At 36.0% G+C, this 13466-nt stretch overlaps 1 protein-coding gene, 1 long non-coding RNA gene and 1 pseudogene across 5 annotated transcripts; all 3 read left to right on the top strand.

Moving 5' to 3' along the window:
* LOC109130827 (uncharacterized mitochondrial protein AtMg00810-like) lies at positions 1597–2832 on the top strand. The gene is made up of 2 exons (XM_019240893.1): positions 1597–1936; positions 2249–2832. Exons 1-2 carry the CDS (start codon positions 1597–1599, stop codon positions 2830–2832), a joined length of 924 nt encoding a protein of 307 aa, XP_019096438.1.
* Positions 9101–10444, top strand: LOC104766181 (annotated as a pseudogene).
* LOC104766180 lies at positions 11699–13466 on the top strand. Of its 4 annotated transcripts, none has more exons than XR_763966.2 (7): positions 11699–11953; positions 12050–12104; positions 12191–12305; positions 12402–12510; positions 12607–12709; positions 12920–12992; positions 13115–13466. It is a non-coding gene; the product is annotated as an uncharacterized LOC104766180 (long non-coding RNA). The 4 variants fall into 4 exon arrangements; XR_002036684.1 differs by having other exon boundaries at positions 11700–11953; positions 12191–12261; XR_763964.2 differs by having other exon boundaries at positions 12191–12510.

Raw genomic sequence — 13466 nt, 5'->3', positions numbered from 1 at the left:
GATCACTTTCTTGTCATTCTGGACCGCGCTTCGAGGACGGTGATTGGAGTGGGTAAGCGGGACTCCGAAACCTTCTACTTTCGTAGAACAGAGCTTGTTGCAGCGGTTCGGACTCGTGAGGATACATCCTATGAGTTGTGGCATCATCGTTTGGGACATCCTTCTGCTCAAGTTATTGGTTCTCTTAAACATATTTCAGTTTCTGTTCCTTCTGATATTTCGAATAAGGCGTGTGATTTTTGTCTCCGCGCTAAGCAAACACGATCTCCCTTTCCGTCTAGCATCAATAAAACTACAAGAGTTTTTGAGTTAATTCATTCTGATTTATGGGGTCCTTATCGTTCAGCTTCACATTGTGGTGCACGTTATTTTTTAACGATTGTCGATGACTACTCACGCTCCGTATGGATTCATCTCTTAACTGACAAAACCGAAGCACCAATATGTTTGAAAAATTTCTTTGCCATGGTGAAAAATCAATTTAACACAACCGTTCAACGCTTCCGTAGTGATAACGACACCGAATTTATGACTCTGACGAATTACTTTCAGCAAGAGGGGGTTCTTCATGAGACCTCCTGTGTAGGTACTCCTCAGCAAAACGGAAGAGCTAAACGGAAACATAGGCATATCTTGAATGTCGCAAGAGCTTTGCGTTTTCAAGCCAATCTACCGATCGAGTTTTGGGGAGAGTGCATCCTTACGGCGGGTTATTTAATTAACTGTACACCATCTTCAATTCTCCATGGCTTAACACCATACGAGACGCTTTATGACAAAGCTCCAGATTATGCGCATCTCCGTGTGTTTGGTAGCTTGTGCTACGCTCATAATCAGTTGCATCATGGAGATAAGTTTGCATCTTGTGGTCGGAAATGTGTTTTTGTGGGCTATCCATATGGTAAAAAGGGTTGGCGGTTATTTGATTTAGAGAAGCAAGATTTCTTTGTTTCTCGCGATTTGGTCTTCTACGAAGATCAATTCCCGTTTCTATCATCTTCCTCTTGCACTGTTTCGCCTATTGCACACGAGGATGATGAAGCTTTATGGGCTTCACTTGGTTTGGGTTCAATACCAGATTTTGAGGAAAGGCCCACTAACAACAATGTTTCCTCTACAAGCCCAATGGACTCATCTTCTCAACCAACCGACGACAACTCTCTCTCAACACCGATCTCGACTCCATCTTCACCGCCTATACGGTCTCCTTCTCCGAAAATCTCCACTGAGTCATCGATTTCTGATTCATCTTCTGCCTCTCAATCACCCACTGTACCGTCTCTTTCTTCGTCCTCTCTGATTTTGAATTCTTCGGCTTTGTCACCGACTTCTTCGGTCGCTATTCCTCCACCACCAGAGGAGCTTGGTTGCGGCCAAAGAGCAAAGCATCCATCTGTCAAACTTAAAGATTTTGTTGTCAACACAGCTCAAACCAGTCTCTTAACGAAAACTGGTATGCCACTATATTCGATTGCCAGTTACGTCTCCTATACTCGTTTTTCAGAGACCCATTGAGCATACCTTGCCGCGATCACCACCAACTTTGAACCGAAATCTTTCAAAATAGTATTTGCGGATAACCGTTGGCGAACGACAATGGACTCTGAGGTCAGTGCACTTGAAGAAAATGCCACTTGGACTCTTGAGGACTTACCACCGGGAAAACGGGCTATTGGTAGCAAGTGGGTCTACAGAATCAAGTATAATTCCGATGGCACCATTGAACGCTACAAAGCTCGCTTAGTAGCTCTCGGCAATAAGCAGGTCGCTGGTGAAGACTATGGTGATACATTCGCTCCTGTAGCCAAAATGGGTACTGTTCGTTTATTTCTCAAGGTTGCTGCTTGGAATGCTTGGCCGGTTTATCAGATGGATGTCCACAATGCCTTCCTCCACGGTGACCTCCAAGAAGAAGTCTACATGAAACCTCCTCCAGGTTTTTATCCCAAAGATGAGACAAAGGTATGCCGCTTACAAAGATCCATTTTTTGTTTAAAGCATGCTCCAAGATGCTGGTTTTCAAAACTTTCCACCGCTCTTCGTGATTATGGCTTTCGTCAAACACATGCTGATTATTCCTTGTTCACCTTTGACTGAAATGGGGTTCACATCCGCCTGCTCATCTATGTTGATGACATGATTCTCACTGAAAGAAATAATGAAAGAGCTTTGGTTCAGTTTAAGTCTTATCTCTCTTCTTGTTTCAAAATGAAGGATCTTGGAACTTTGAAATATATTTTGGGCATAGAGGTTTCTCGCAACAGTACTAAATTCTATCTCAGTCAACGAAAGTTTGCACTAGATATTCTCACAGAGACAAGGCTTTTAGCTGCAAAACCGGCTCCATTTCCGTTAGACCAAGATCAACATCTGGCTCTCTCTACTTCTCCTATACTCTCTGATCCAACGCCATATCATCGGTTGATTGGTCGCATGATTTATTTGTCAACAACGAGACCGGATTTGACCTTCACAGTTCATACTTTAGCACAATTTATGAAGACTCCTCGTACAGATCATTGGGAGGCTGCTCTTCGGGTTGTCCGCTATCTCAAAGGTACTGTTGGTCAAAGAATTCTTCTCAGTTCTGCAATTGATTTTCAGGTTAATGGATGGTGTGATTTAGACTACTCGCGATGTCCTATTACTCGCCGCTCTGTCACGGGTTATTTTGTTCAGCTCGGAGAATCTCCTCTCTCGTGGAAGACTAAGAAGCAAGACATTGTTAGTAAGTCATCTGCGGAAGCTAAATATCGTGCTATGTCTCACCTACGTGACGAACTCCTATGGATAAAGAATGTTTTGCAGTCCTTGGGTGTTTCTCATCCTTAGCCAATGCGGATCCACTGTGACAGCAAAGCTGCAATCTACATTAGTACAAACCCTGTCTTTCATGAGAGAACCAAACATATTGAGAATGATTGTCATGCCATTTGTGATGAAATACTCAAAGGTACAATGTCTCCATACCATGTCTCCTCCTCCGAACAACTCGCAGATATCTTTACAAAACCGTTGGGTGGATTTGCATATGAGGATTTCCGGAACAAGCTGGGCATTCTCGGTACATGCACCAGCTTGAGAGGGGGTAATGGGATATCAATCCCAAATCAATCATCATCATGTATATTAACTATAATTGATCCTCTTTGTAACTCTTTAGGAAAGTAGATATACGCTTATAGCTATATATCTTTGTAATCGTCAATGTGAATAAGACATCAAAAACTTCTTTGATCTCGACTTGTTCAGATACGTTAAACGAGTGGGTCCTGGAGAACCTAACGTTAAAAATTGTTGTCTAGTACTTGTGTGCTCTTACATGTTCCAAGTTTAGTTCAAATCAAGCAAGCTCCAGGATACCAAAGGAAACAGCAAAGTAACCTAGAGAATCGTCGTTGTGATCAAAACATATTGATACTTGTTACAAGACCCACTTGTTTACTTTAGAGTATTGATACTTGTTCAAATTTAACAACAAAGTAACCTAGAGAATCGTCGATGCCATCAATAAGAGAAAACGAGATGATTATTAGTCTCACAATTTACAAATTAGCCGAACTTTATGTCTTTTATTTACTTTCTTCTCTTTGAACCTGACCACCAGAGAATTTAGAATAAGAAATTCACCTGAACTTCATTTATTTTTTAGAATGGTGTTCTCCAAATATGCAATATAGGTCGTCTCTGTGGTCGTCATCCTCTGTCGTTACATCCCAACTCTCATCGTATTTGCTTTGCTTCTCTTTTTTCAATCCTCAGCCGCTGCCTCTTATAACAGTTTTGGTATGAACCCGCATATAAACTCTTTAACATTTTTCGATCTATATGGCCTATATAGTCTTGTTCTTTTATTTTTAAAGTATAATTATGGTTTGAATTGAATTCGAAACAAAATGTTTTCTGCTTAAGATATGAAGAATGAAAAAGTAAAAAAAAAAACCATCTTCGTTGTTCTTCTTGCCTATTTAGAGAGTGATTTAACTTTGTTGCTAAACCAGGTCGAGGGCTTGTACCGGTGAGCAAGGAGACAGATGAGTCGAAGCGGTAAGGCGGGTTCCCGTCGAAGTGTCTATCAAAGTGTGGGACGTGTGAGTGTAAAGCAGTTTAATTACATTCCGATTCAACCAGGTCAGATTATGCCGTTGGAGTATTTTCTGGAAGTTTGGCGCTGTAAGTGTGGCGACAAACTCTGAATGCCCTCAAAACAAAACAAAGAACTTCATGACCTAACTTAGTTCTTAAACAATTTGTGAACTTTTTTTACAATATTTTTATGCAATGCAACAGTTGTTACCTGAATTTCATCATGTTTCGTCTTCTCATTAGTCCTAATTGAAGATGCAGATTTTGGATGTTTCATTTTTCTCATTAATCCTAATTGAAAATGCAAATTCTGGAACAATATTTCATAACACTGGTGATTCACCACCGTCAAACGCCTCACAGCGAAGCATTTTTTTTGGTGAGGGGCACAATTTGAATTTTTCAATTCACGTGTGAGGTCCCAAAATTACGTTAATATTGTACAAACTATTAAAATAACATTTAGATTAAAAATCATAAGGTTAATAACATGATGATACTAACAGCATTTGATTTGTTTTCATCTCGTGTTATTTACTCTCTATAAATATTTAAAAAGATATTCTAAAACATTTTTACTGAACATTATCTGGCACTTTTTTTTTTTTTTTGCTTTTACAATAAAGTTGTTTGAAGGTTAAGATTTATCCGAGTAAAAAAGATAGTTACTTCTGCCATTATCTTATTGGATTTATAGTATTATAGTAAATCTTTATATCATAAAGTAAAAAATAATTACCTCTCTGAAAAGAGTCTTGTTAGATCAAGGTTCTTGGAAAAAATGTAGAGGACTTGGAAAGTTGATTTCCTAATTTGAATGAACAAAAACATAAGTTTACTCTAAGCTCCTAGGAGTAAGGGGAAACTATCTGTTGGACTTTCCAAGCCCAAGCCAACTCTCCTATTAGTATAATATTGTCCGCTTTGAGTCCAGGTGGCAAAGCCCGCACGGATTTCTTATTGGGCTCTTTCCCAATAAGCCTCATACTAATTGGAGTTGGTCTTGGCTTATATATTAGAAACTTATTTTCTAATCTTCATAAGTGGGACATTGTTTGTATCCCAACAAACCTCCCCTCAAACTATGTACCACGATACTTTGGCCTCCCCTTCAGCGAATACCAGGTACCTAGGCTCTGGTACCCCTTTATTCCTGAAGTATTCTTGAGGCACCCTTAATCATGTCATCTTTTTTGAGAGATCCTCCCACACCGAACACATAGCCCACACCCACTCCCCTAGGTCCACTTGTCGATCTAGGCTCTGATACCACTTGTTGGGCTTTCCAAGCCCAAGCCAACTCCCTTATTAGTATGATATTGTCCGCTTTGAGCCCAGGTGGCAAAGTCCGCACGGATTTCTTATTGGGCACCTTCCCAATAGGCCTCATACTAATTGGAGTTGGTCTTGGCTTATATATTAATAACTTATTTTCTTATCTTCAAATGTGGGACATTGTTTGTATCCCAACACCATCCTCCTATTACACAAGGTTGCACTGTAATCATCATCAGAGTTGGCGAACACCACCAATGTGGACCGATGAATTCTATAACATCAGCAACTCAATACGTTGAGTTCTTTTCTAGAAGCTTGGGTTCGATAGGTTTCATACTTACTGATGTTACATAAGCGTCAATTGTGAATATACCTATTGGAGGACATGGTTCCGGTGGAAGCACTCTGTAAGCTAGTATGAACATTTTAAGTTGGTATTATTAAAGTGAATATGTGATTCATGATTGGAAGAATGTGATGTTCAATTTCAAACATAAGCCAAAAGCAAGATCAATATTCTAATGTTCCCGATATATGTGAGAAAAATGGATCCATAAGATTACCACTTTTTCTTATATATAAACTTATAAATTTTATATAAAACAAAAACTTACAAACACCAGATAGTTGTTTAACCATCCACCCTTAGAGGGTCTATTTCATCATGTATAATATATACCTTTACCAAAAGACATTACTCTGAAAAACACACTTAACTTTCTTCAAGTTCTAATTTGGCCCCTTAACTCTTTCGCCAATATTTCTTATACTTTTTCTTTTTTTATTCATTACTTTTACAGTAAAATTGGGTTGTCCATGGGAATGTCTATTTAGACATGGACATATTTTGGACTATTGTCCAAATGGACCGTCCAAATATAGCCCATAAACATAATCGTCCACACGGACACGCCCATTGGTTGCTGGACAGCCCAATTGACAGATACTTTTACATGTTTTTTTAACTTAACCACTTTATCTCAGTTTCCTTAACCTAAACAAAAAACCTCCTCACTGAGACTCGCTTATGGACGTCATCCTCCTTCGTTACATCCCAACTCTCATTGTATTTGCTTTACTTCTCCTTTTTTCATCCTTAGCCGCCGCCTCTTATCACATTTTTGAATTCAAAACAAAATATTTTTCTGCTTAAGATATGAAGAATGAAATATGTGGAAAACAAAACCCTCTTCGTTGCTCTTCTTGCCTATTTACTAAAGACTAATTTAACTTTGTTGTTAAACAACGTCGAGGGCTTGAACTTGTGACACCTTGGTTTACAGAGATGTTTAAAAGAATTGATTTGGTCATCTATGTCACTAAGTGCACTTATCTTTTTGGTCAAAGATCTTGAGAGAACTTCAGAGTTAAGCGTGCTTGAGCTGGAGTAGTTTCAAGATAGGTGACCTTCCGAGAAGTGAATGTTGGAACTGTGCGAGTGAGGACAAAACACAGGGAAAGATCATGTGGTGAGTTGTAGGGACGATAACAAATCTTTAAAGCCTCCCGAACGTAGCAAACCGACCGTCAGATATGGATGGGCTCGGGCCTAATGAGAAGACGTGAGGCTCATTAAGGAAGGTAGACCCATGGACTGGGAGTGGACATCAAGCCCATTAAGAGATGGCGGTCGGGGAGTTACAGGACCGGTGAGTAAGTAGATAGATCGTAGATCATAAGCAGTTATATGGGTTCCCGCTGAAGTGTATATCAAAGTGTGGGACGTGTGAGCTGTGGAAAGTAGTTTACGTTCTGATTAAACCAGGTCAGATTACGCATATACGCCATTGGAGTATTTCTCGGAAGCTTGGTGCTACTAGTGTGGTGACAAAATCTTCATGCCCTGAAAACAAAACAAAAAGATTCATGACCTAACTTAGTTCTTAAATTTGTGAAACTTTTTTTATAATATTTTTATGCAATGCAACAATTTTTAGTTGAATCTCCTCATGTTTCGTTTTTTCACTAATCCTAATTGAAGATACAGATTCTATATGTTTCATTTTTCTCACTAATCCTAATTGAAGATGCAAATTCTGGAACAACTCGCTGTGTGGAAACGAAGCTGCATCGGATCACAGACACTTGTGTTTCTGACAAGGATGTGTGAGCTGATGTGTCAAACCATGAGTGGATGGATGAAAATTCAAGCACTATTGGTATATTTATGAATATGTAAGAAGGCAATGTTAGATGTGAAAATTCAAGAAATATTCTTCACATCAACAAAGTAAAGGAGAAAAACTAGAAGAACAAGTTGTAGAATCTGCATCTAGGTTTAAGGACTATCCTTGTAAAAGATCCTAAACATAGATGCAAATTCTAGAACTTCTTTCCTTTGTTGATGTGAAGAATATTTCTTGAATTTTCACATCCAACATTGCCTTCTTACTTCCTCACAAATACGACAATAGTCTTTGACTTGTCATCCATCCGCTCATGCTTTGACACATCAGCTCACACATTCATGTCAGCAAAGCATGCGTCTGTTCAAATGCAGCTTCCTATTCCACACATCGAGCTGTTCTAGAATATGCATCTTCACTAATCATTATTTTCAAATAATCTGATCAAATTGTTTTTTTTTAAGATTTTTAAGAACAAGATCAAGAATTATAATGATTTGTCTTAATGTCAATCTATGTGCATATGGTCCAGATATAAATTTGGTAGAATGCTAGTATGTTATATCAACAATTTTCTCTTTATAAATAGTTGGCTTTGAGGCTTCTTTTGTTTTTGTAAGTTTTAATATGATCATAGCTGTTTTAACAAAAGAAAAATGTGATAAAACTTACTTTTTTTGCTTTTGATTTTCTTATTTTAAAATATTTAATTTCAGGTTAATAATCATTTTAAAATGAGTTAAAATTCAAAAATGATTTCATTCTAGATATGTAGTTTCGTTAGTATAGTAAAACCGTTGTAGTCTTATGTTCTAAGTATGGTGCAAACCAAGCAATTTTTGAAGGAGTATGCAGACTTTTTACATTCATTATATAACTTCTAGGTTGTTGTTCATTCATGTTTAGTAGTTGAAAACTTAGACTGAAAATATTAGAAACTTGCATATGATCATAATTCAGCATTAAAATGATTTTTTGGTTAGTGTCAATTATGTTGGGAGATCAGCAATCAATTTTAGAAGTTAACTCTCAAATAATTTTGGTTGATCAAGTGTAACGAGAGAACTAAATTAAAGTAAACGTGTGAAAACAAAATTCACACGACAATGTCACAAAGTAGAACACATTCGAAGTTAGCCTCGTCTTTACACTATGCAAGGCCCATTGCCACAAAGTTACACAAATATTTAAATTAAATGTACATCGTTAAGTTTATGAAAATCAAAACCTTTTTGCTTTAATACACTATATAGCAACTCTATTTTAGTCAGAGTTATTTTGATATTTCCCTTGTAATGGATAGAAAATATGTTATATTTCTTTTCAGAAGGTACAAAATCATGACAGTGAAACAAAACTTTTAGTCAAAGATTTTTCTAAGTAATACTTTAAGGGGGTGTTAATAAATCATGTCAAAGGAGAGAATAATATTCAAACTTTTTGTAACCACCAAACTAAATTATTTACTAGCTAATAAATACGGGTTGCCTTCCCTGTGCCCGATCATCTTCTTTTCTCCGTCTTCATCATTCCTCAAATTCATCTTCTTTTCTCCTTCTCCATCATCCTTCATATTCATCTTCTTTTCTCTTTCTTCACCATCCCTCATATTCATCTTCTTTTTTCTTCAACATCCTCTGTTACATTCATCCAATATGGTTCCTTCAGAGTTGAACCTCATTCGGGAGATTGTAGGGATAATAGGTTAGTTCTGACTCACAAATTCTTAACAATTCTGTCTCTCATATTCTGTTGTCTACTGATTTTTTTTTGTTTTTTACTTGGAATGATCCTGCTTGTAGGAAACGCCTGTGCTCTCAGTCTATTCTTGTCCCCTACGTAAGTTTTTAGCTTTATTAAAACTATAATCTTCTTAAATCTTGAACTAACTGATTACTTTATTAAATATATATATATATATATATATATATATATATATATATCTTAGAAAAGTTTTCGTTATAAATATTTTTCATATTACAACTATCTGATTTCCTTCAGGCCGACATTTGTTGGGATAGTGAAAAAGAAATCCGTGGAAGAATACTCCCCAATGCCATACTTGGCAGCTTTGATGAATTATTTGGTTCGTATGCTTTATGCCCTTCCTATGGTGCACCCTGATAGCGCATTACTCGCTTTGCTCAGTGGTATAGGGATCGTCACAAATATTGTTTTCCTAGTTATATTTTTCATGTTATGTGGCTGCAAAAAAAGCGGCTGGTTATAACTGCTATTTTAGCCATTGAATTCGCTTTTGTAGCTGTCCTTGCTGCAACGGCAATGACTCTCCAACACTCAACGTCCCAGAGGACATTGAGCGTTGGAATAGTCTCCTGCATCTTTAACACATTAATGTATGTGTCTCCTCTATCTATTATGGTAAGGGAGAATTCATCTCTCACCAAATTATTGTATGCGTTTTAATTTGAACTAATTAATTTTTTTTTGTTTTGGTTTTGAAGAAAATGGTGATAGAAACTAAAAGTGTGGAGTTCATGCCATTTTGTCTGTCTCTAGCTGGTTTACTTAATGCTTCCGCTTGGACGGCTTACGGATTTCTTCCGTTCGACCAGTACATGGCGGTGATCTTCTTGTTTTCCAAAAATTATGATCAATAAATTTTTTATCTGTTTCTACGCAATTGATTTTTATGTAATGATATCTTTCTTTTTGCAGATACCAAATGGACTAGGCTGTGCACTTGGATTGGTCCAGTTGATCTTATACGGTGTTTACTACAAGTCGACCAAAAAACTGATGGCGGAAAGGCAGTGTTTGATTGGGGTGTAGGACGTCTCATCTATTAAAAGTTGGGCTTCTTCGTTGGTTTTAGGCTTTATCACGTTTTGAATAAATGCTTCATTGGGTTTTATGTTTGGTTATTATTAAGAAGAGATCAGGATTAGGAGCTATAGTGTTGATCTCTTCCTTGGTTTTTTTTTAGATTTGAATTCCCCAGTTCACGTTTGAGATCCCAAAAAAAAGTTCTGCTGTACAAACTATTTAATCATACTAATATTGATTTGGAAATACGTTTTTAATGTAACCTTAAAAAATGTAAGTAATCACATTAAAATTAATGCCATTAGGATTAAAAATCGTAAGGTTAATAACCTGATGAAACTAATAGCATCTGATTTGTTTGGGTTCAATGGGTTTCGGGCTTACTGATGATACAAAAGCGTCAATTGTGAATCTATATGCGATTATTGTGAATATACCTATTGGAGAACATGGTTCTGGTGAAAGCACTCTTGCTATTTCACTAAGCTGGTATGAACATCTTAAGCTGGTATTATTAAAGTGAAAGCTAGTTGCATACTTTGTTAGATCTCAAAGCATGTTTAATCCCACTGAAATTAAATGAATTTACATGAGTTTTTAATGTTTGATGAAGCAAATCAATGGATGGAAAGTTCACATTCTTACATATATTTTTAATATGAGAAAGTAAAAGTTAACCAAAAAATAATCAAAACATATGATAAATATAAGCAAAATTTTAAGTAAAATACTTTTCAAATGTGTTTTTATAACAAATAAAATACTCTCAGAATGTCATACCATCTCTTGTTATTGTCAAATTAAGATTTTGTTAGCGGTTCACCTTCGTGAATCAGTTCAACCAATAAAATTTCAGTATATTTCTACGAAAAGATTAAGAATCATCACGCACCTCAATACCACTGATTCGTGATCTCATATTCTTATAAGTCTATCGTCATGTATTACCAAAAAAATGATCGAATTTCTACCGTATATATCTTAGGAAAATGGTAGGAAATAAAGATTTCCTTCTATTTTCCTACAAAATGTTTTTTTAGGAATTATCTCGTAAAAAATCATAAACGGTGAGAATTTCATAGAAATTTCCTATAAAAAGAGGTTATAAGAAGTTTCGTAGGTAATAATATTGTAGGAATCGAGAACGGAAAATATGACCATTTTTCTTCGAAAATATGTGTAAGAAACAATTCCTTTCAATTTTTCTAGCAAATATTTCTTTTGCATTTTTCTGTCATATCATCCCTAAAAGAGAAGTACAACTTTTCCTTAGCCGAAAATGCCATTGTGACTTACACTAGAATACATAGTCATTAAGGGTAGAATAGTCCTTTAACAGGAATTGGGTCGGGTTTAAATTTTTAAATTACCCGGAAATTTCCAATCGGATACTTAGTGTAGAATCTTAAAACACGTTTGCTAAATTTCCTAAACGGGTTCATAAGTTTATGTTCATCGGGTCAAAGAAACACGAGTGTATTTGTTATCGGATCTTAATAACACATGAAACCCTAGATAAATCGATAATAAAATATACATGTCAGCCTCTTTCGAATCAATGATAACCTAGAGGTCTCCTCTTAGATCAAGCAGAGGAGGCGGCAGTGAAGAATCTTTTATCATGTTTTCATTCGATTAAGATCAACTCGAGTGATGAAACCAATCTGCATCCGAATGTAAATTTGACTACATATGCTAGGTTTTTTTTTTGTTTTCTTTGATTCATAGCGATCGATATGATTCTGGGTTTTTTTTTTTTTTTGTTTCCTAAGTGGAGCTGTGTTTGATTCCGGTGGATGGTAAGATATTACGGCATTTGTAGCTCAGGTATTGCTTTGTGATTCATATCGTTTTGAATTTTCTAATTCTTTGATTCCTTATTGGATTCTGAGTAATTCCTTTTTTTTTTTTAGGATAGAGTGAGAACGACGAGAATAACCTTGATTTCTTATAATTCGATTTCCTGATAAATTCAGCATCTGTCGTTAAGTTATTAATGCTTTTGTTATCAATTTTATAGATCTGATGGTAAATTTTTGTGTAGGTCTCCTTTGATATGTAAAATTGTTTCTGGTTTTTGAGTTTGAAATTCTTAGTTTAACTCATGAATGTCTTTGCTTATAGTGTTTTAGAGTGATTAAGGTTCATAAGTTTCTGTTGGAGAGCTCCACCACGATGACAATGGTGTGTTGTTGGCGATGGTGGAAAATTAAATTGGAGAAGCTTAACAAGGGTTATAATTTACTCAATTTCAAAGCAGATTTATCTCAAATGATTTAGTGTCATATGATCTGAAAATTGTTTTTTTTTTTTTTACTTTGTAAATTAGGATTCAAGAGGTTTCAGATGGTTCTGCATACGCACAAAAGAGATGACCTTTAAGTGATTCTAGCATTGGAAAGCCTCTTGGAAGGGGCACGTCTTTCTCGCGGGTCAGTATGCCTTTGATTCAATTAGTCTCTTTTGTAGAATTTTATATTTTTCTCGCGGGTCAGTATCACTAATCTCTAGAATTTTATATTTTTGTTGATTATTTGAACTTACTTCTAGAAAATCTCTTTAAGATCCTTCACTGTTTTTGTCTACCAATCTCACACATATACAAAAATATAACCCTGATAAATCAAATTGTTGCTTTAAAGGTTCTTTTCGAGAGCCAGCTTCAACAATTAATCATAAGTCGAACATCTTCTCAGGAGAGAAGTAGAGATAAAGGTTCTTTTATGATCTTTGGTTTTTGTCTGTGAAGATTATAAAATTGGTGGTGGTAGATTAGCTAAGAAATTTTAAATCTTCATGTGAGAATAAAGTAGTATATTTTGGATTCTCTTATGCAGGTATAGTTGTATTAATGTGACTTCACATTTTGGGTTCGGTGGTTCCATTCCACAAAGATGCATCACTATTGAACTGCAAAATATCCAAAATATGGAGAAGGAATGAACATGGAGAAGATTTGAGAAAGTTTCAGTACAACACTACAGTAGAAGAGAAGCATATAATAAGTAGAGAATAAGTGAAGGTGATGAGACAGATATGTGTACCTTTCGTTTATATAAATTTTGGTAATACTGTACCAAGCCCACATAGTTTACTTAGATTTAATATATTTAGTCCATTACGTATATACATACTTATATTAACCAAAAATATATATTTCATGTATTTATATTGATCATTTTAAAAACA

This window comes from Camelina sativa, chromosome 19 (assembly GCF_000633955.1).
Source record: "Camelina sativa cultivar DH55 chromosome 19, Cs, whole genome shotgun sequence".
NCBI lineage: Eukaryota > Viridiplantae > Streptophyta > Magnoliopsida > Brassicales > Brassicaceae > Camelina > Camelina sativa.
This window is presented reverse-complemented; position numbering and strand designations above follow the sequence as displayed.